Here is a 23936-nt window from a genome sequence, read left to right as displayed (position 1 = left end):
ATGCTGTGACAAATGATACTTTTCACCTCTGTAACGTGCCCCTTCTCCGACTGTAGATTTAGATGGATAACACGACTACAGGAGTTAGGCCCTGAAGCGGATGATAGCCTCTGGCACCCGCCGTATGCAATTCGGGAGAAGTCTGCAAGAGCCAGATGAAATAATGGCAACATGGTGAGTCTAACTCCAAAAGTGAATTTGTAAAAATTAAAGGGTCTGAGAGGTAATGCTCATGGACCCATTTGTCTCATTTTTCCTCATTAAGATTTAATTGAAATGAACACTGGCAACTGTAAGAAAAGTTACATTCTTATTTTAGACTAGCAGATAAAAGAAGGTAATTTTTTAAGCATCCAAACTCTACTTGGGATCAGGTCCATGCACTGAATTTTTCACTAGCAATGCTAGTGCAAGCCTACTGGTGAAACTCAAAATATTAGAAATGCCATTCAATGCTATCAAAACCAGAGCTGAGTTTTGACATTTCAGGAGCATGGGTGTTGGTGTCTGAAGGCACAATTAAAATAGCCTCTGAACAAACTCTAAAATGGGAATTGGCCCCCTACCATGTAAAACTAATTTAAAGGAAATGGAAAGTCAAAATATTGTCATCTAACATAATTACCTTCTATAGACAAAATCATTCATTTATCTGCATTTCCATATACTGTATGAGAGGGTGCTAATGTAAAATACGCTCTTGTGTGCACATGAGAGGATGAAGGTGGGCGAGAGGACCAGAGCACCCTCATTGGGGTTTTTTTTCGGCTGCTAACATGTGTAATACCATTTAAGAGTGTGCAAGGGCAAGATTGCTCTGTCCAGCAAAGCTTTCATTTAGAATGGAAGGGCAGACAAAGTGCTTCTCAGATAAGGTCAAGTTAAAGGAGTTCATCATCACCAAGCCCTTATTACATGAAATGTTAAAGAGACTTATCCAAGAAAAAGAAGATAAAAAACAAATACAGTAAAATGACAGCAAACTCACAATTATTAACAACTACACAAAACAAAAAGGAAAACAAACTAAGCAAACAACTAGAACAGGAACAGAACGACAGAAATGGAGATCACCTGGAGGGTAATGAACAGGGGAGTGGGAGGAGGAGAGAGGGGGAAAAGGTACAGAGAATAAGTGGCATAGATGGTAGGTAGAAAATAGAGAGAGGGAGGGTGAGAATAGTGTGGGAAATGCAGAAGCTAAAGAATGTATGACACATGGACATAAACTGAAGGGGAGAATGTGGGTGGGAGAGGGTGTGCAGGGTGGAGGGGAGTGAAGGGGGAAAATGGGACAACTATAATGGAATAATCAATAAACTATATTAAAAAAAAGAGTGTGCAAATGATGGGGCAGTACTGGCTCCCAGAGATTCCAGCTCCAGGCTTCTCCCTGTTCCCATCAGCACTGCCAAACTGGAAAAGAACACAACGGAACAAAGAGCTATTCTCGCCAAGGTCACCTAAACCCTCCTCTCTGCTGACCCACAGTTGTGTACTCCACACTTCTCAGGAATATTTGATGTTGTGGCCTGTGCCATTCTTTTTATATAGAACACACTCTCCTTGGATTTCTGAGTTTCTCTCTTAACTGCCTCTTTCTGTCACTGATGGATCCTTTTTGGTCTCCTTTCCAGGTTCTTCAATTGTTTCCCAAATGGTGGTCTTCTCCCATTATCCTATCCCAAGTGTACTTGGCATCCTTGCTCAAGACCTTCTCAGGACAAGCTCCCCTACTGTAGTGGGTTAAATAATGTCACCCCAAAAGACCAATCTGAGTCCTAACCCCCAGAATCTGTGTATGCAAGCTATTTGAAAATAGGGTCTTTATAGATGTAATTAAGTTAAAGATCTGAAGACAATACCACACGGAATTTAGGGTGCATCTTAAGCCCAACAGCAAATATTCCAAAAGAAAAAGGGAGAACACAGAGACACACAAGCAGAAAAGAGCCACATGAAGATGGAGGCAGAGGTCAGAATGATGCTGCCATAACCAAAGGAGAACCTGGAACCACCACAAGCTGGAAGAGACAAGGCAGGGTTGGTAGTTCCCTAGAAACTTCGTAGGGAATGGGGCTTGCTCATTGATTACAGAGTTTTGGCCTCCAGAACTTGGAGAGAATACATTGCTCTTGGTTTAAGCCTTCAAGTTTGAAGCAATTTGTTATAGCAGCTTTAGGAAACTAATTCAGTCAAATCATAATGAGGCCTTAATGGCCGCGTTTAACCTAATGACTCTCAATTCCTTAGTGCCAGCCCAGACTGCCCTCTTGAGTCTCAGAAGCTCTGAACCTCATCACCTGTCTGGGATGTTTTACAGACACCTCCCTCTGAAGATATACTTCCATCACAGGGCTCCTGCCTCCTCTTGCTTGATTCTGCTGCTGAAGCTGGAGACTTGAGACTCACGTCATTACTCACAGACTAACCTACAACCAAACTGCACCCTATTTATAGAGGCAGCAGCAAGAGGCAAGAGCTAACTAAGGCCATGGACTTTGGATCTTCAAGGCTTGGTCTCTGAGTCCCTGTTTGGGTTGTTAAGCAAGTTTTCTGTCATGTTGCCTTAGTTTCTCACCTGTCATACAGGATAATAATAGTACTCAACCCCAATGGGAGTTATAAGAATTATATTAATTGCAATTTGTAAAGTGCTTAGAATTTAGCCTCATGCATAGAAGGTACTATTTGTTTTTAAATAAACAAAATTTGGACATCTGGAGCCTCTTTGGTTTTTAACCCAAACCGAGGGTCAGCAAGTCTTCACCCACATCCAGGGAAGAAGACAGAGGCGTTGACCAGATAGCTCTGAAGAGCATCTCTCCACCCATCTGCTGATTGTGCCAGAAACCCACATGCCAGAGCTGATCACTTGCAAGGGATTTAGCCCACCTTCCTCCATAACAAGATTTGTCCAAGGCTTCTAACCCCAAATCCATTTCCCTCACCTAACATACTCTTCCTTTTCCCCTCCATTCTTCCCCATCTTCCCACCTTTCTCCCAGAGTCACACTCGGCTTAGATGCAGCCTCTCCACTGCACTCCATTCACTAATCCCGTGGGCTGAGGTAGAACAACCTGTTTATTAACCTGTCTCTCGATTCGACTGCCAGCTCTTTGAAAGCAGGAATTGTGTTTCATTCCTATCTGCACCTCAAACACTTGGAGCATGGCCTGCACATAATGTAGATGCAGGGGATTTGTGTGAGATGAATAATCATTTGTTTAGCAGTTTCCATATTCCTCTGGGGAGTGAATGTCCGGTAGGCCTAAAGAAGGATCTTGGCTGCCAAAGCACAGCCCTAGAACCCTCTGTTTTAACAATCAGCTGAAAACTGTTGGGGAAATGTAATAGCCACTCACTATTTAGTTTCCTACAAAACACAACACCCTACAGTCTACTGACTGATTACAAGGAGAGAGTACTTCACAAGAAACAGAGCAAAGTGTGTCGATGGCAGCAATGTGATGCTACGAAGATTCAGGGCCAAGGAGTAGGAGTTCTAGAAGATTAAGAGCACAGAGCAAGACCCCACAACCTGTGCCCGGCGGCACAGGAAGAAGATAGAAGCACGGCATCCCATGCAATCAGGAGGTGTTGGAGTCCCCAGACCGTTCTGGGGCCTGGAAACAACTTCGTTCAGCTGTCATCCAGAACCGATGCAGGAATAAACATACACCACTCTCTTGTCAGACCTTTTTCTACATCTCACACAGCTAACAAGGAAACGATTTCTAAGAGCACCTTGCGACCTCAGTGTCTTTTCGAAGTTGTTACCAGTTTTGTCTAAATGCCCAGTGCACAGCTTTTCGGGAGCTCAGGGGTTTAGTGTTAATGATGAATCAATGGTGAAGGCAAAGCAGGTGTCTCCCACAGCTGGAGGACTTGGGACAATATCGGGGGTCTGCTCCTACCAAGACCACCCCCACTGATACTTTGGGCAACTGTGTGAGGAATGAGTGTGGAAACAGAAAGGGACTCCTCTCTTTCTCTTCAAGCTCACATACAGTCTATCAGGGACTACTGTAGATGTATCCTGTGAACTGGAACCACAGGATCATCTCCAGCGCTGTCGGCCTGGCCAAGCCCCCTCACCTTCTGTCTGGATTTTTGCAACAGCCCCTTGACTGGTCTTCCTGTGTCCACCCTGGTCTACCTTCTCTCTATTCTTCCACAGCCGGTCTTCCTGCTAAAACTAAGGCAGACCATGGCACGCCTCTGTTGAAGTCCTTCAAGGTCACCCAGAGTGAGAGGCCCAAGTTTTCTCAGTGGTCTACAGTGTCCTTTATGACATGCTCCAAGAAAGGGTAAGAAAAGTCCCTCTCTCAGGGCCCTTGTGCCATTAGGCTCAGATCTGAAAGTGGGATTGTGGCAGACTCTCACTGACATAGCAGTCTCTCTCTCCAACGATCACAAAGCATTTTGCTGATGGGCAGCAAAAAATTAATGGCAGAAGGGCTGAAGCCAAGCGCAAATTCAAATGGTGCATACGTCAAACCAGATATCTGGGTGAGTCATCTTGTGTGAATCATGCTTCCTGCCCTTTTCAGAGCTTATGCAGTCTGCATCCATAGGACTTTGGTACCAATTGAGACTCTGGGGTTTCTTAAACAATGCAGTGTCCTTGGGTGTGCACCAGTGTCAAAGCCAAAGGTCTAGGTTCAGTTCCTCCTTCATCATTTACTCAGCCAAGTTCGTGATAAACTCTCTAGACCCATTTTCTTCATGAATCAGATAGGATAATAATACTTTAGGGGATCATATCCATTCAACCTTCTTTATCTCGAATTCTGCTGAAATATCACTTTCTTCAGGAAGCCTGCTTAGGCTTCAGATAGAATCAGTTCCCATCCCCCACTTCTGCAATTCCCCTCTCTACTCATAATAAATTATCAACGTGTTACTCATCTCTTCTAAATTGTTTTGCTCGTCTGCCTTCTCCTCAAGTCCATCAGTTCCTGGGTAGCAAGGAGTGTGTCTTATTCATCTTTGCATTTTCAGCCAAATTGGTAAGATTTGTTGAATGAATGAGTGAATGAGTTTTGGCTGCTCCAACCTAATTCAAACCAACTCCACCTTAAAACTCGGTCCAAGTATCCCCTCTCAGGGAAGCCTTCTGAAGTCTTTCCTAAATGCCAAGTTTCCTTTAGTACATTCACTCACAAAATGATGTTTATTTTTCTCCCAGGTAGAATTTTTAGCTAGTTAGAAATTATACACACAATTGTGTGTGACTATTTGGTAAATGCCTCTCCACTCATAACCATGTAAGGATAGGAATGTAACTTTTCCTGCTCATCTTTATATTTCAGGCATCCTACACACATTTGGTACAAGAATGCATGAATGCCCAGCACATAGTAAGTACTCAGTGTATCCTGGTTATTACGTACTGCTAAGCTTGGCGAAAGCAAACAACACTTCTTCATTTTTACAGTCCTCAGGCTCTGGAATATAGTGGGTGCTCAATTAATAGATTATTTCATGTAATATCAAAAGCCAATGACTCTTCCTTTGACTTCATCTAATAATCAGCATTTTAAGTATATCAAAAGTATTTTTCTCCATCAGAGGACCATGGACAATAAAAACTGTGTATTTACATAGTCATTGCCACAGCTAGAAATTGCCTAAAGCCTCTGGGAAATTAATAAGGAAATAATGGTTTTCAGAGGGGTGAAAGGCCTCTAATAAGAGAAAAACTAAGTGAACATATGTAGTTAAAAGTTGAATCAACTATACGTAAATGTGGCTATAGAACACATGGTTATAATTTTTATTTAAATGAGGGGTCTCCTTACCAATTTATAGTTAATAGAGTTAGTTTTCTAAACATTTTTAAGAAGGAAGAAGTAACATAAAAACATAAATTAGATTCAGATTTGGGGAAAGGTAGATTCTAGTGTTTTCTAGAAAACTTTCTGTACAGAAAACCTAAGTTAATCTTTATTGAATAGGTTTTTAAAAAGTAACTCTATGTGCTAATATTATCATATCAAGAGATTATTCCAGAGAGTCACATTAAAACTGTGTAAACACTTTCCTTTCATTAAGAATTTGCAGAATTTTCATAAGCAGGCAAATCTCCCTCAGGATTCCTGGCATTGGCTTGTATACGTATCTGTGAACATTAGAACATTTTTGTATTAAAAACCTGTATGTTGTGTTTCAAGAGGCTCTCTGGGTACATGTTCCAAATTACAAAACACAGTATTATTAAAAAACATTTAAAAACAGCCTCTTGGAGATGCTAAAATGGCATAACAGAAAGAGCAGAGGACAGTCACATCGCTTCAGATCTGACCTCGGACACCAAATGTCTCCTGAAGGAGAGATACCCATGAAGGGAACCCTGAAGTCCCAGAGTCAGAGCTGTGCTTTTGGAGAATCTCCAGCTTGTTCCTCTTAGAATCCACAGAAACACTGCGGAGGAATCCCAATGGGTAGGTAACAAAATAGACCAAACACTCAAACGATGGGATCATCCGAGAATTAACACTCTGACAGTGCTGTGGCCCAGCCCTGGGTTCTCTTCTCCTTCCTCTTTCTTCCTGGGCTTCATCCTTAATAACAGTCCTCAAGGTTTTAATTACTAGATAATCAGAAAGGGGAACCTCCGTGTACTGGTGGTGGAAATGTAAATTGTTACAGCCACAATGGAGAACAGTATGGAGTTTCCTCAAAAAATTAAAAATAGAACTACCATGTGATCCAGCAATCCCACCTCTGGGAATAGATACATAGGAAACAAAACACTATGTGGAAGAAATATCTGCACCCCCATGTTCTTTTTTTTTAATTTTTATTTATTTATCTTTAGAGGGGAAGGAGAGAGGGAGAGAAACATCAATGTATGGTTGCCTTTTGTGCGCCCCCTGCTGGGAGTTGGCCTCTAGGGAACCAGCCTGCAACCCAGGCATGTGCCCTGACTGGGAATCGAACCGTGATCGTGTGGTTCGCAGGCTTGTGCTCAATCCACTGAGCTATACCAGCCAGGGCTGCACCCCCACGTTCTTGCCAACATTATTTACAGAAGCCAAGACATGGAAACAACCTAAGTATCCATAGATGGATAAGTGGATAAAAAACAAATTAATATTCATATATAAGATCAGCCGTAAAAGAAGAAAATCCTGCCATTTGCAACAAAATGAATGGACCTCTAGGGCATCGTGCTAAATGACATAAGTCAGACAGAGAACGATTCGTACTGTGAAACCTCACTATTATGTGGAATCTAAGGAAAACACAGCTCACCAAACTCATAGAAAAAGAGGTCAGATTTACAGTTATCAGAGGCAGGGGTTGGGCTGGGTGGGTAAATGGTGATGAAAAGGTACAAACTTCCAGTTATAAGATAAATATGTACTAAGGCTATAATGTCCAACATGATGACAATAATTGACACTGCTGGATGACATACATGAAAGTTGTTAAGAGAATAAATTATAAAGGTTCTTGTAAATGAAAAAGATATTATTCTTTATCTTGTAGCTTATGAGATGATGGATGTCAACCGAACTTACTGAGGCAATCATTTCATTATATATGTAGGTCAAAGCATTATGCTGTACACCTTAAACATATATAGTGCTGTATGTCAACTACAGTTCAATGAAACATAAAAGAAAAAATTGAAGACATTGTCATTTAAATATACCAATTGCCTAAAATGAATAAAGAGAATTTATCAGGAAGCTAGTTTCCACAAACCACCCCCAGGCTTAGATGGGTTTCTAGGGGAGTTAATAAAGGTAGTTTCCTGGGGGAATTCTAAAAAAATATTAAAAGGCAAAAAACTTCAGTGCCATTCAAATTATTCTGATAAAAGAAAAAAAAAAGAGAAATGTTTCCAAAATGTTCATGAGGCCAGGATACCAGTAAGACTCAACACTGACAAAGACATCATAAAAAGAGAATTTTAGCTGAATTTTTCCTTTGAATACTGTTGCAAAAATTATAAATAAATATGAACAAATGAATCCATGACCCAATAAAAGGAGGAAAACTACTGAACATGTGGGATTTGTCCAGAAATGAAGTGATATTTGGTTATCAAGAAATCTATCAAGATGAAACTTTGCTTAGTGGTTATAGTCAAGGAATCAGCCTGCTCCCATCTCAGCTCCGCCACTCACGGGTTGTCTGATCTTGTTCAAGTTACTTAACTTCTAGTGAATGTGAGTTTTCTTAAGTTTGGAGTAAAAATACTAATAACATTGAGTTCTAGTTGGAAAAGAATAAATTGATACATGTAAGGAACTTAGACTATTTCCTTGAACATCACCTGCACCAAGTAAGTATTAATTATTCTCATTATTATGCTTAATCATAATAATAAAAGGTGAAAAATAACGTCATCTTCTTGGACACTGGAAATACATCGGATGGAATTCAATATCCATTTTTAAATTCTAAATAGCTCTTAATAAAATAAGAAGAGATTGATATTACCTTAATGTGAGAATAATCATAAGCCATGATCCTGCTTAATGACAAGTCTAGAAGCATTCCCATTAATGCCTGACACAAGTCAAGGATGTCAATTACCCTCACTTATTTAACACTTTTCTGATGGTATTAGCTAATATAATTAGACAAAAGAAAAAATAAAATATAAAATTGGAAAAGACTTGGCAAAATCATCATTATTTGTACATGATAAAACTTAGTTGGAACACCTAAGAGGACAAACTAAAAAAAAAAATTTAAAAAGTTGTTTATATATATTAAGGGGAGTCTTTAAGCTGCCTGGAAATAAAGTTAATATACAGAAATCAATAACTTTAGTAAACACAAACAAAAGCAATTAAACTATTAAGTGGAAGAAAGACCTTATATAAACAAAAAATAGTTCAGGTATAAAGTGATCGAGAAATGGAAAATATATACCTACCTATGTATAGAAAACTACACATACATGCATATATAATACATATATACATGCATAGAAAAACCTTCAAAATATTAGTGAAGAGCATGAAAAGAAACTCAGTATGGGAGAGGCTATCCAAGATTTTGGATAGCAAGACCAAGCATCATAATGATAGCAATTCCCCAAATGCAAATCTGTGAATTTAAAATAATTCCAATGGGATATCAATAAATTTATTTTTAAGTTAGATAATCTAATTCTAAAGTTTAGATGAAAAAATAAACAAGATTTTAGAATCCTAAAAAGAAGAAGAATGATATGATACCAATTCTATTAGATATTAAAGTATATTATAAAGCAATAGTAATTTTTTAAGTGTGGTATTAAATAAACATATAAAGACAAATGAACAGAACAAGAATTGCAGTCCAGACACAGATTCAAATACTGAAGGCAATTTATAGAATATGCTAAAGCAGTATTTCATATAAGTGAGAAGAATATGTATTAATTAATAAATGGTATTTGAACAACTGGGTAATTAACTAAACATCATACTTCAAACCCCAAAATTCAATGTGGGTCAATTATTTCATTACATTTTTACCAGATTGGACATTTGGCACTTTTATTATTATTCAGTTCTGGTGTTTCATGGTTTCTATTTGATTTCATTCCTTTGAACTATATTTGAGTATATTTAACATTTTCTAAACTTATGATTTTGTATTGACTTTATATTTTTGATTTTATTATTTGTGTTGTACTTAAAGAATAGGATTGGTATTCTTAGAAATTAGTTGATGATGCTACTTTTGAGATGTAGTACATTTTAATGAATGTCTTCTGTGTGCTTAAAAAAACCAATTATTTATTTATTTTTTTAAAAATTATTTAATTATTTTTCAAGTACAGTTTTCTGTCTATTACTCCCATCCCATCCCACCCCCCGTGCTCCCCCCTCCCTCCCATTTCCACCCTTCTCACTTGTTGTCCATGTATCCTTTATATATGTTCCTCTAAATCCCTCCCCTATTTCCCCTGAAATTCCCTCCCCTCTTCCCTCTGGTCACTGTCAACCTGTTCTCTATTTCAGTGTCTTTGGTTACATTTTGCTTGCTTGTTTGTTTTGTTGTTTAGCTTCCTGTTAAAAGTGAGATCATATGGTATTTGTCCTTCAACACCTGGCTTATTTCACTCAGCATTATGCTTTCCAGTTCCATCCATGTTGTTGCAAAAGGTAGGAGCTCCTTCTTTCCTTCTGCGGCATAGAATTCCATTGTGTATATGTACCACAGTTTTTTGATCCATTCATTTACTGACCCAAAACACTTCAAAAATTTATATGGAACCATAAACGACCCCGAATAGCAGCTGCAATGTTAAGAAAGAAGAACAAAGTAGGAGGGATCACAATACCTGATACCAAACTGTATTATAAGGCCACTGTAATCAAAACAGCCTGGTACTGGCATTAAAACAGGCACATAGACCAATGGAACAGAACAGAAAATCCAGAAATAAACCCAACTCTCTACAGTCAATTAATATTCAACTAGGGGGCAGTAACATAAAATGGGGTAAAGATAGCCTCTTCAACAAGGTGTTGGGAGAACTGGACAGCTACCTGCAAAAAATGAACCTTGAGCACCAACTTACACCATACACCAAAATAAATTCAAGGTGGAAAAAAGACTTAAATATAAGCCGTGACACCATTAAAGTCCTAGAGGAGAACGGCAGGAAAATATCAGATATTTCACGCAGCAACATTTTTACTGATATGTCCCCTGGAGCAAGAAATATAAAGGAAAGAATAAACAAATGGGATCTCATCAAAATAAAAAACAATTATTTAAACATTTAAAAATTTCACAAATCTTAAAAGTGGCATTAAAAAACATAGAATAATATATTTTTATTATTACTACCTCAGAAAGGACTAACACTAAATATCAAACATAAAATAGAAGACAGAAAGGGCATGCTGCTTCATTTAACACTCACAAGACCAAAAGCAAAATATGTTTACTGGATAAAGCAAACTTATAGAGTTAAAAAGACAAAACCACAAACTTGAGATTTCAATTACATCACAACAAAGTATGTGCCTCTTTAAACTATAAAGCCATACAAATCTATAACAAAAGAACAACAACCCAGTAGAAAAGTGAGTAAATTATATGAACAGGTAATTCACAAGACAGGAAATACAAATATCTTTTAAGTATATGAGAAGATAATAAATCTGTCTTGTAATAAGAGAAATACATATTACAATAAAAATGAGATACCACATTTCACCTATAATACTAGAAACTTGAAAAATTTGATAACCTTCTGTTATTGAAAAGTGTGGAAAATAGTCAATTTATATGTTGCTTGGGAAACTGAAACTTCATACAGCCTCTGTGTTGAATAGCTCTACCCACCCAAACTACAATGTACATATCTTTTGACTTGGACATTTTATTTCCAGGATTTTCTCCCTCAAATTTAGTTTTTGCTCCTGTGCAAAATCAAATTTGAGAAGATATTTATACATATGGTTAATAGTAGAAGAAGATTATAAGAAAACCTAAATGCCCATCAATACATCACGAGTGAAATGTTATGGGATGTTACTAATTCAAAGTGTTCATGATGACCTGTGGCACTCTGGATTGGAAAGGGGTCACCCCAATCCTATCTTATTTCACAGAGCTTCAGAAATAGGCAAGAAGAGAAGAAGGAAAAATTAGTCATCTTCCTGGGGTGACTTCCATTCTTATACCATATTAGCATAGAAAAATACTTAGATTAGAGGCAGCATGTGTGAGATTCTCATGAGCCCAGAAACACTTAATACCAATTGGGGAATTTTCTCATTAGAGATCAGAGTAGACCCAAGCATGAAGTAGGTGTTCAATAAACATGTGTAGACTGAAAGGACCCAGAGGAGACCCAGGTATACAGTAGGTGCTCAGTAATTGTTTGTGGATTGAATGGATGTGAATGAGTCCTACAAATGGGATACCAAGACAAAAAGAAAACCAGAACCCATCCGATACCACTACCAGGTAGGGAGCCTCGGGTCCAGCCTCCTTCCAGCTGTACAACATCTTGGTTTCAGTTTCTTCATTTCTTGCATGAGACTTATTAACACTTTATTTTCCGTATTTGTTAATATTTCTATTTTGTATCCCTTCTTTTTGGAATGTTTAAGTAGAAGCCCTTAGAAGATATTCTTAACAGCCCTGGATTTACCAATGAGGAACATTTATTGAACAGAGTTAATGACATTCCTCACCTACCCTCACAGACAAGGTTGTTTATGAATTGCAAAGAACACCATATCCATGGGTGAAAAGTGCTCCAGGCATTGGGTAAAATGTTGAGGATAGTTAAGAGTCTTCATATAAGTGCACTCAAGTGTTCCAAGGCAACACTTGGATTTTGGGTTTTGTAAATGGTCAGCTCTTCAGAACTTCCAGCTTTTCAAGGAGCACATCTCAGGCAGAGTAGACACAAAATTATGGACTCTATCCACTGCATATAGGGGGAAAGGTGCAGGACTCCTGCTTTCAAAACATTTACACCCCAGTGACAAGCATGAGAGGCAGGGAAATAGAAGGGTAAACTAAGATTATGCAAGAGAATTCAAGTGATGAAAATGTCCCAAAGAAAGTACGACAGGTAATGAGGCGTGAAAGAAATTACTGGCAGGGTGAGGTCACTTTCCATAGGCTGTCCAGGGAAGACCTCTTGCAGGAGGAGATGGGTCTTAAGACCTGAGTAACAGTGACCAGCCATGCAACAATCTGTCCAAAGTATTTCCAGGTAATGGAGATGATGACGACGACGATGATGGTGGTGGTGGTGATGATGCTAAAATAGCAAATATATATTTACTCTGTACCAGACTTTATTCTAAGTACTTTACCAGTAGCATTTCCATGAACCCTCTCAACAACTCCTTCAGATGAGGGACTATTATCTCCATTTTATTGAAGAGAAAATTGGGGCCCTGAAAGGGAGGACAATTGCCCAGGGTTCTATAGCTAGATCAGTGAGTGGTCTGATAAGCGAGGACAGAGACCCTGCCATGGGGAGGGACTTGGTGTCAGAACTGCAGACCAGGAGACTGGAGGCTGCAGTGAGGGGCAGCTGGGAGGGCAGAGCCCACAGGCCTTGCAGGGTTTTCACCAGGTGGATTTGAGCAGATGGGTTGAAGTTCCACCTTGGAGGGATATGACATGATCCGTGTTTTTAAAATACAAGTTTAGGCACTAGGAATAGAGGTCTGGAGATAACAATCTGGGAGTTAATGATGGCCTTGTGGCCTGGAATTCCAGAAAAGCCTTGAGATTAACAGGGATGTGAGACCCTGTGGGATGAGCCCAGTCGGGGATTCGACCCCATTGTACTTGAGGGTTCAGTGTCCTCCACCTGTTGCATCTGTTGACAACTGCCTGTTGACAATCTGGCAAAACAGCCTCGTCATGTCGGTAGATATGACTAACCTAATCCAGGTCTCCAACCCCGCTCATGTCGGGAGGTGACATTGCTGCAGCATGACAAAGTGCTGGTGGCATTAGGCCAACATGGGATCCAGTCCCAGCCTGGCGGTTTGCCCCTGAACAACATCAGGTGACTCCCAGAACCTTTACGGGCCTCAGTGTCTTCTTCTGCTAAACGAGGTCATTAACACCTCCCTCAAAGCTTCTGAGGATGAAAGAAAACCAAGTTTGCACCTCGACTATAGCAGGCACTCCACAATGCCAGCACGCCACCCTCCCTTCTCCTGTGGGAGGTGTATGGTGAACAGGTTAAATTTTACTTGTTTTCTCTTCATTATAGTGCATGTTTATAGTTATTCCAAGCTCATTATGTAGATCGAGAGCAGAGACTTGAACCTCATCTGCCCTTCCCTTTCAGATATTTGTTTGTTACTTACCGACTATACTCCTTGGACCACCTAGGGTTGAGGCCGTACGATCTACCCACAAGGCACTGTCTTTAAAGAGTTTGGTCTGGGCAACAAGATGGTGCCTGAGCACAGTTAGAGCAAAGCCAGAGCACAGCCAGACACCAGGCACAGAGAAAGCTCTAGAACCTCATGACCAAGTAGTGACAAAAACTAGCTGCCTTCCTATTTCAGGATACTTCCCTGCCTATGATCTAAAACTAGGTCAAATTAAATCCAAACCTTCCATTTTTTTTTATATCATTATAGACAATCAGAAAAGGCTATTTCTCAGGAGGATGAACTCTGGGCTCCGTCTTGTACTTAACTTTGCAGTCCCCCAGCTTTTGTCCCTTCAGACGACCAATTTCCCACCTTCCCATCTCCCTCGAATCTTGGTGCCTTGTTAAATAACAATTTCTTCCTCTTTCTCTACAGTCTGAGATTGGGAAATTACTTTCTTTAATCCTGGCCCCATTTGTAGTTTTAAGGCTAAGAATTTTAGAAGCCTCTGTGCCTGTGAAATTGTTTGCAGCTAGAATTGCTGTTAAGATACTGTTTCTGCTTATACGTAGGTGTGTACGTATATGTATTTCCTTTTAATGTCCTGATAGCCATTCCCTCTGGCTTGACTTTTAGAAAACACTGTTTTCTAGACACGGGTACGTCTGTGTGTTGGGTTGTGTCACGTCTTTTAGTGTCTACTGCTTTAATCCCCTTATTATGTCGTCATGTGTACTACTTTTCCATTCCAAGTGCAATTAAAAGTCCCCTTCGGGTGTTCCGAGTCTTAATCATTCTGCATGCGGAGCATTCCCATGGCTCGGAAGGCCCTGCTCAGCCTCCTCTGAGAGGAAGCCTCTCTCTGAGGAGGAAGCGAGGGCTGGAACAGTCAGAAGGACAGTCCCTCACTGAGAATCACCGTCCCTCCCACGCAGGGCGGCTCCAGGAGGCCCGTTCTCACTAGCAGTGGAGTGTGGAGCAGCTTGGGGAAGAAGCCAGACCTGCACCCGGGAAAGCTCTGCTGTCCTGGACCAGCTTGGTGATCCGAGGCAGAGACAAGCTTTTATCTGTCAACTGGGGATAGTAATGCCTACCTCACGGTTTCATTGAAAACGTACAGAATTCCTTTAACACCTAATGGTGACAGGATGGAAACTGATCCTCCACGGTCCTTGGATGCACAGGGGCTTAGCGCTGTGTCAGGCTCATCACAGGGCCCATCCTCCTCGGCCCTAACATTTAGGTGGGAAAGGGGCTGCACCGCACTCCTTCCCATGCAGAAGACCAAGGAAAACACCCTGGCTGGCAGTCCAGCCCTGCAGAAACAGAAAACACCCCCCTCGGCAGGGTCCCAAATGCTGCCTCCAGTCACGCTCATTCTCCTAGAGGCCCCTCTGTGCCCTATGGTTGGGGGGTCATTTTCCAAAGCGAATCACCCAGCCCTTCGAGGCCCTAGATGACACTCCTTTGCCCTCAGTGGAAGCTACATGCAGGGACCCACGTTCTTTAAAGTGTCATGGTAACCACAGCAAAACTCTTTCTTCACTGGGGAAATTAAAGGTACAGGATCAAAAAACACTACTGTGGGGCCTACATGCTTTCACGCCCAAGAGATGCTGCTGCTTATTTGGAGAGGTAGACTTACTTAACCACAACAAAGAGCTACAGACAGGATGACAACACCCGGTGACAATGACTCTACATTTGTAACAACGTTAATATTGGGACTAACACCCGGTGATAATGACTCTACATTTGTAACGACGTTAATATTGGGAAAGCTGCCAAACACAGTTTGGCACACACGTGTCTCAGGTTCCTTCCTGTTACCCTCCTTGGCAGACATCGTTAATCACTGATTTCTCTTTTTCCTGATCTATCATATGGCTTCAGAATCTCAGTGACGACTTCAAGGCCATGACCAATGTTGCAGGAGATGATAAATGAGAGGAGACTGACTTGGCTTCCGTTGCCATAATTTAAATATGCTCTTCACACGCGCTATCACCGTCACTTTCACCTGTGACACGCTTCCCAGGACTCACAGTGTGCACGATCCTTCTCACGTGAGAAACCTGGGGTGCCAGGTAGCTAAGGCAGCTGATCAGCATTACACGAGAAGTGAGCCTTGAACCCCAACTTGCTTGGACAGCCCCGGAGGGGACTAGCATTCCGTTTGCTCCTCTGTGTGCTGGGCTCTTACCGACTTTAACTCCTCTAATCTTACCAATTCTGCCAACGGGTGGAATTATTCTTCCCAATTTTCAGATAAGGAAAGGGGGCTGCAGAGGAAGGAAACGACGGGCTGAAGGCCCCTGTCCATAGTCAGGGGTTTGGATTTGAACCCCCATTTCTCTGAATCCACAGCATGTTCTTGTCCTTCACACATGGCCCCGTAGCTCAGCCTTCTGCTCACAGAGAACACCAGTGGGAGCAGGGCACGGCAAAGGGGGTTAGGGGCAGGGTATTATAGGCAGCAGCGACTGGGCCTTTATTACTTCAGTGCTGGACATTCAGAGGAAAGAGGACAGAAGCCCCCCCACAGGAATACTTTGCAGCTATTATAAATGGTTAACAGGAAGCCTATGTAGAAACACGCTGAGGTGTTTACAAATAACATTAAGAAAATGTACGCATGCTGATTACGTTTATGCGGACACTCTGTGTATGCATGGAGAGAGAGTAAAGGGAGCACCCAGGAAGTGTCTTCTGGCTGGGACACAGGATAAGCTGCTTTCAAGTCACTCTAACATAATGCATGAAAGAGTTTAGGCGTCCCAGCAGCAAAACCATCTGGCCAAAGAAAATGGGCAAAAATAATCACCACTAAGAAATTTGTAGTTCTACTGCGTTCTTTTTTGTCTCTGGGCACGCGTCCCCAGCTGAGATTGGACGGTGGGACCTGGAAACGGACCTGTTTGCAACAACATCTTCAGATCCTTGAAAAGGGAAAATGCCTTCTCCATTTTTGTAAACACCCCCCTTGTGTGTGTGACACATAGCAGATGCCACCAAAGTCACCAAAGTATTCCTAGGTTAGACGAAGGACTTACAATTTAAAAACAAACCAGGCTACCCAAATACCTCCTCGGCCACTTACCAGCCCTATGACCTCTGGTAGTCATTTCTCTGCGCCTTGATACCCTCACCTGCAAAAGGGGACTTAGAAAAAGCCTCATCTCATAGGGCCGTTGTGTTTTAAAAAAGGTTCTCTGCAAAGTGCCCGTCTGCGGTATCCAGCCCGCAGTGCTCCGTGGGTGTTAGCTCTTACATTTAGGTCTGCACCTGGAACAGATTTCTCTCCCAGCACACATTTGTTTTTCTTTCTCACCTAGGGAGGCAGTGCCCAACTTGAGGGTGGTGGAGACCTGGCACAGGGAAGGTGTGCCGTGGGTGCTCGTGGAATGAATAATGAAAAAGTGGACAAAGTGGATCTGGTGGGAGCTGGCAGGACCCCACAGCCAGGTCTCGTTGACTCGGAGGCCCTAGTATGTATCCAACTGCACCTGCCTGACTGACCGTGGCTGCTCGACTGGATCTCTCTACAAAATGCCAGGGGTACAGCAGGACACATTCCTGATTCCAGCTCAGCTCTTGCGCCCCATTCTCGGTCTCTAGTCCCCTCACCATAATGCATTGGCTGAGAGGGGCCGTGCTCCCAACGTTAGGAAACGTCCTCCCTCCCTGCAGACGGGGAACAGTTTGTGAAAAGTACCACCCAGTTTCTGGATAAGCCAATGGCTTCGAGGCTGTGACTTCCTCACGCCACAGGCCTGTTCCCAGCCCCAGTCTGGATAACCACGATGGGGACACCTAATCAGCAAGCTCGGCCTCCCAGATGAAGTGTGACCGTACCTAATCAGAGGGCCATCCCCACTCAGCGGCCTCCAGCTGCTGCTCCCTTGGGACTGGCAAGCCAGCCACCGTTTAGCACAGCCTGGTGATGCTGGGAGGTGACGGGAAGCACAGGCTGCAATCTGACAATTCAGATCTAACGACACCAGCTGTTCTGTTGTCACCAGGCTCCTCCTCTCCAAAGTGTTGCCAGATGAGCGTCCGGGAGCAGCTCCACGGCTGGGCCACTGAGCTCCACCTGCTCCTTCCTTCAACCACAAGAGCCACCTGGGTCAGCTCTGCCTGTGCCCTGACCACAGGCCTCCTGACAAGGACCCAGAGTTCACGGGAATAAATGGATTTGATTTGGCAAAGCTGGGTGACTGTCACTGCTTACTCTTTGTACTGCTTAATTTTGTTGCACAGAAGACAAGCATATTGAAACTCCTCACTCTTTCTATTTAAACAGTATTTCAGATGGCCTTCTGGGGCTCGAGGCAAAGCTCCGTTCCTCTGAAGGATCGGGGAGCTCCAGGTTTTAAAGCAATTTTATAGATGAATGCATTTGTGACAGCTTAGCTGTCTTACAAATGTTGGATGATAAGAACACTGGGGACATCTGAGACCCCCGGTCTAAACTGAAGAAACAACCTTGGTGTGTCAATCTCAGTGAGCAAACAGGAGGTATCATCGTGGAAGCCACATGCATGGGCTTTGGGCACTGAGTTCTGCATTCTGCTCAGCCGTGACCTGCTGAGTGTGCAGACCCGCTTTGAGGACTTGCTGCCAGGAGGGATGGCTTCTATCTTGACCCTCTTCCCGAGGCCCACAGATCCTTCCCTGGGCTCTCACGGGCCTCACGCACCCGCCACATCCGTGCACCTCCTTGGAGCTGCAGGTGACCACAGCCCACTGTCCTCAGCCACCAGCCCGTTAGTGCTGTGTGGAGAAGGGGCCACACCTTTGCCACAATGATGGGCCACCCCTGGCACGCTGCCAGAAAAATAGAGTGGGCTCCACAAAAGTGTCCTGACCAATCAATAGATTCATATGTGATCGAGTGATTGAACAGAGGAAGAAATGAAGGCAGAGAGGCAAACAGCTGCTGAACCAAGATGCATGAGCCAGGGAAATAGTGTTAGGTGGACCCAGGAGGAGAGAGGATAGCTGGGTACCATGTTCCTCTAAGTGGTTCCAGTATGGAGAACATGGATAGGCATGTGGTAGATGCTTAACATATGACAACGACCACTAACTGGGTACTTTATGTCCCTCGACCCTGTGCTAACTCCTTTGCATGGATTATCTCACTAAATCCTCACATTAAACCCTACAAGGTGAAGATACTACTTTTGGCAGAGTAGATTAAGGACCCAATGATGGATGCTGAACCTTTCATCAAGGCAAGAAGGACATGATCCAATTCCTATCAATATCGCCATTCAACAGTCTTACTTGAAAGGTGCAGAGTTTCACCATGAAGCACCTGGATTCTAGAGCCAGACTACCCAAGTTCATGTCTCACTTCCGTCACCTGGTGAATGGGGTAAAGCTGGGCAATTGACTGCACTTACTCCCACCCTCTGCACCTGGCCCTCTTACAGGAACAGTGCTAGTACATGTGGGGCGTTGCGAAGACTAGTTAGGTCAGGACACATATGGCCAGCACAGCGCAGAGTGCAGCCAGCACTGCATTAAATGGTGGTCTTGGGAACGCTCTTGTGTGTGGCCCAATCCCTAAAAGGTTTCCTTGCGTCACTGTCAGGAGAAGGGCTGGTGCTCTTGTCACACCTTTGCAGGTGTGATCTCCTTCATCTTCCTAAGTGAGAATCAGAGACCTGCAGGACCTGGGGACCAGGTGGGCCTTACTGACCCCAGGGTGGAGGTCACCATTTTACTGATGATGATGAAAGGGGCTGAGGGAGGAAGGAAGTTCAGAATATATTCACCTGAGTTATACGTAGCTAAAAGATATAGTAAAGAATTTAAGATCTCACCAGAGGGTTAGCAACAAGCCTAGGATAGACACCAAAGTCCCAGATTTTTCTGCAGGGTCAGCTAAAGACATACAGTGTGGAACTTCTTTATCTGCCCAAGAAGAGGTACCTTCGGATGGTTTAAACTCAACCTCTCAGGATCCCTGAGAAGATGAAAAGCCCAGCAGTGCAGAGCAGCCTTCCGACAGAACAACGCTACAGACCCTCAACTGCCAGGCCTTGCTACCCACCTCTACTGTGCCCACATCCCCATGGTGGGGCAGGTCTGAACGCAGAGTCTGCAGATTTGAGAGAACGTAGCAGCAGCTATCTTGGCTGGGAGAAATCACCTGCTGACCCCTCCCACCCACCGCACCCCAGGCAGACTCCGGTTTGCCTCTGAGAACAGCCTGGTTTGTGTCTGTCAAAACAAGGAGGGCACTGCAGTGAGGCGGTGGGGCTGAGGCTGACCTGGCTCTCGCTGTGTTGGGATTTGGCTCTGGGGCATCTAGGCTGAAAAATAAAGGTATCTTCTCCCTCCGCCCAGGAGGAGGACCTTGCCATTCTCAGATTTAATCCTTCCAGAGGCTCCTGGCACAGCAGCGTGGCCAGCCAGTTGCTCCAAGACCTGACTCCCAACTAGCTCTCTCTCCGACCGGTTCTGGCAACTCACTTCGTGTCCAGCATCATCAAACTGCTTGGTAATTCCAGGCTCTACTCCCCACTCTTTTGCCTTCTGATGGAAATGGCCTTCCTGCCCTTTTCCCTGGTTTGCCTTAATTCATTCTCTCACACCCAATTCAGGCATCATCTCCTCCAGAAAGCTGTCTATGATTCTTCTGAGATGTCTCTGCTGTGTATTTCCATAATTCCATCTGGAAACTTCTGTCATTGTATATACTGTCCCCTGTTTATGGGTCTGACTCTCACAGGAGTGAGTTTCTTTTTTTAAAACTATTTATTTATTTATTTATTTTTGGAGAGAGGGGAAGGGAAGGAGAAAGAGTGGGAGAGAAACTTCAATGTGTGGTTGCCTCTCATGTGTCCTTTATTGGAGACTTGGCCTGCAACCCAGACATGTGCCCTGACTGGGAATCGAACTGGTGACCCTTTGCTTCACAGGTCCATGCTCAATCCACTGAGCTACACCAGCCAGGGCAGGAGTGAGTATCTTGATGGCCGGTGCCATGACTTTGAGTCTTCAGCACCTCCTAGCACCTGGCCCATGGCAGTGAGTGGAGGACTTCAAAACATTTGTCTAAATCACTCTTAATGTAAAGAAGAGAAAGTCTGGCCAAAGCAGCTCAGAATTTCAACATACGCAAACATAATCCTGAACACAAAACTGAATTCGCTAACCTGCAGGGCACTTGAGGAGGGAGAAAGAAGAGTACAAACTTCGGGATGGAGGGGGAGTGGTGGTCCCCAGAGGACTGAACACCACCCAGTACAATGAAGGAAGTCAGCACTCAGGGGCAAAGCAGTGTGGACCGTGGCTGTCTCCTCATGGGCGATTCTGGAGCACAATGCTGGCCTTAGGGAGGAACCACACCCCTCACCCCCAACACGTGCAATCACACTAAAAACAGGTGTGACGTATGTTGCCCCGTTAGACCAGATCCAGAGGCTACCAGTGTCACGTAGGCAGAGAACATTCGCCTGACACTTCATTCTTTTGAATGAATGCTGACTCTAGATCTCTGCCAGACGATCTGTTAGACGGTGCCAGGGAAGCCTTGGAAACCCACGTCTGTGCTACAGCACTGGTCGGACTTCCTCTAGGGGCTGTCTCGGGAGGGCACCGAGAGTCTCCTCAGGGCGGGACCAGTTGCTGGGGAGAGACACAGGGGTCGCGACCTCCACATTACAAACTTGAGACAACCAAAAAGGACCCCGCACCAAGGCATTTTAGGACAAACATCACCAGCCTTTGAATAACTAATTCCAAGAGTGATACACATGTACAAAGGAGGTTCAACCCAGACAGAGTCTAAGTTTGATGCTTGTTAATGAACTTCCTTCCAACGTTGACCACACACACACACACACACACACACGTTATAAGATAACATACATTGGGCTATACTAACTCCTCGGTTGAAGAAACACATAAACCTCTAAAGGACTCCTCAGACCCACGGGGAGATACAATCGTCACACTGCTCTTACCCTGAGGTAGTTGAGAGTAAAATTCGTTAGCCCCATCCTGGTGATGTTTTTGGACAGCTGATCCAGGACCTGAGGATCTTGTGCCTAAACAGGAAAAAAACACACGTATATTTATCCCTGTAAGAGGGTCACGAGAAGGTCTCAGACTACGCTACAGTGACGGGGAAGTGCAATCTCGACCCTGTAGATTTCTCTGGGAGGGCCAAGGTGCTGGAGACAATCTAATTTGCATTTCAAGACACTTACTTATAGTGCTTAAGGACACTGTGGGACACCCGTGCAGACCTATGGCCAAGGAGAACCAAATGGATTTGGACGTTTTTAGATCTCGGGAGAAACAACTTCAGTTGCTCTGTAAGAGGCCTGTGGCTTCAGAGGAGGGTGGATCAGACCTGCCAGGACACCTCTGCATCTCTGGGACCTACCAGAGGGGGCGTGGCCTCCTCACCTGGGAGCGCCCTGCCTCAGAGGGAGCCTTGTTTCCTATGGAGATAGTGTTGCTTTAACAGCATGCAGTTGAGACCATGCTCGAAAACTTTGCAACAGCCCTGGTGCACATACATGCAACATTTATGCATAAAATAAATATACATATACATATTTATATTTATATTTAAGAATTCTAACTTTCCTCCCCATTAAACTGAGGCTAAAAATAGATATCCTCAACAATTTTCATTCCACAGGACCATAGGGTTAATCACTACATTTTCCAAAATATCAGCCACATTCAAAAGGGGGATGTAATGACATTCTACCGGCCACCTCAAATGTTCTGTTTGGCTAAAAAAAATGAGAATTCTTTCTGGATATTATTTTAAGATGAATCTCTTGGTTGATGCTCTTTCTGTCTCCTTTCTTTCTTAATTGGAATGAGAGAACTGGTACTGAACAGAGGGAGACTTAAATAAATATCCCTTTACTCCGTGTCTGCATTCACGAGACTGTCTAGGTTCTACTAACGTTTTTCTGAATTTACGCTTTTCTGAAGAATTTCCTCACGGTGATGCAACCAATCGGCTCTGTGAATGTGTACGTATAGGAAAAAATGTAGAAGACAGCAGCATGGATCACTTTTCAGATCACTTTGGGGAAAGGGGCTCTTCTCTGGACAGGCGACCAGTGTTTATTGAACCTCCCTTGTGCCAGGAAGGCCTGGCTCTAAGCAGAGATGCACCAGGAAGTCGTGCTCGGCCTCAAGGGGCTTACGTCATAGTCAGACGATAGGAGAATAATAGATACGTGGAAGGATGTGGTTGCTGCTGCTACAAACCAATCACCCTACTTGCAGAGGACTTCCCACGTGCCAGGCGCTGTTCTATGGGCTTCAGATTCATTAACTCTTAGTCCTCAAACCAATCCTCTAAGGCAGGCTCTAGCACTACACTGATTTTATAGATCAAGGCCTGAAGGCACAGAGATGTCAATGTCACTTGACCAAGGTCGCCCAGGAGCAAGGATACAAACTTACGTGATCTTTTTTCAGGGCCCAGGCTTACACCCACTGCCCTCAGTCTATCTTGAGAATAATAAGACTGGCTACTCCAGGAGGCTTCAAGGAGAGTGGAGGACATGAACTGGGCTTTGAAAATTGAGAAAGACCTGGGTCATGCAGAGGCGGAGCAATGGCACGGGAGAGGGAGGGTGTGGGAGTGGCCACAGAAGGGAGGGCCAGGGCAGAGATTGGGCTAATCAGCCGGGAGGGGAGGGCTGAGGACAAAAGCCTAGAGAGGTGGCCTGGAGTTGGATAGTTAGGGGCCACGTGGCCTCACAGTCTAGGTTTTGGAGTCAGAACCAGCTGAGTTGAAACCTTGGTTTTGACACGTTCAGATTGAAAACACTGGGCCACTGATTAAACTACTCTGAGCCTCACCTTTCCTCCTTCTAAAACAGGAATAAGGAGTGATAACTCACTCCTCTAAGTTACTTTGGGGATCCATTACAATATGCATAAAATGTTCAGGACAAGGCCCGGCACAGAAAATACCCATCAAATGCCAACTACTGTTACCTTATTCTCTTTTGATCCTATTGGGTCTTAAACGTCAGGCTCATTCATTCTGACTTTCCTCCCAAGTTTTTCCCCAGAAAGTGCTATATCTCATATGAGAGGGAAGGGGCTTATTTGAG

General features: G+C 43.5%; 1 protein-coding gene across 11 annotated transcripts in view; it reads right to left on the bottom strand.

The window, feature by feature from the left end:
* Positions 1-23936, bottom strand: part of LDB2 (LIM domain binding 2) — a 337216-nt gene that overhangs the window by 36713 nt on the left and 276567 nt on the right. For all 11 annotated transcript variants that reach the window (XM_037045475.1, XM_037045457.1, XM_037045442.1 and 8 more), the window contains exon 5: positions 21807-21890. In XM_037045475.1, coding sequence (XP_036901370.1) covers positions 21807-21890 — 84 coding nt within the window. The remainder of the gene's footprint in view (positions 1-21806; positions 21891-23936) is intronic.

The sequence above is a fragment of the Sturnira hondurensis genome, unplaced genomic scaffold, assembly GCF_014824575.4.
Source record: "Sturnira hondurensis isolate 20B ecotype Veracruz unplaced genomic scaffold, ASM1482457v3 Scaffold0000780, whole genome shotgun sequence".
Classification (NCBI taxonomy): Eukaryota; Metazoa; Chordata; class Mammalia; order Chiroptera; family Phyllostomidae; genus Sturnira; species Sturnira hondurensis.
Note: the sequence above shows the minus strand (reverse complement) of the source record. Positions and strands in the feature narration are given on the sequence as shown.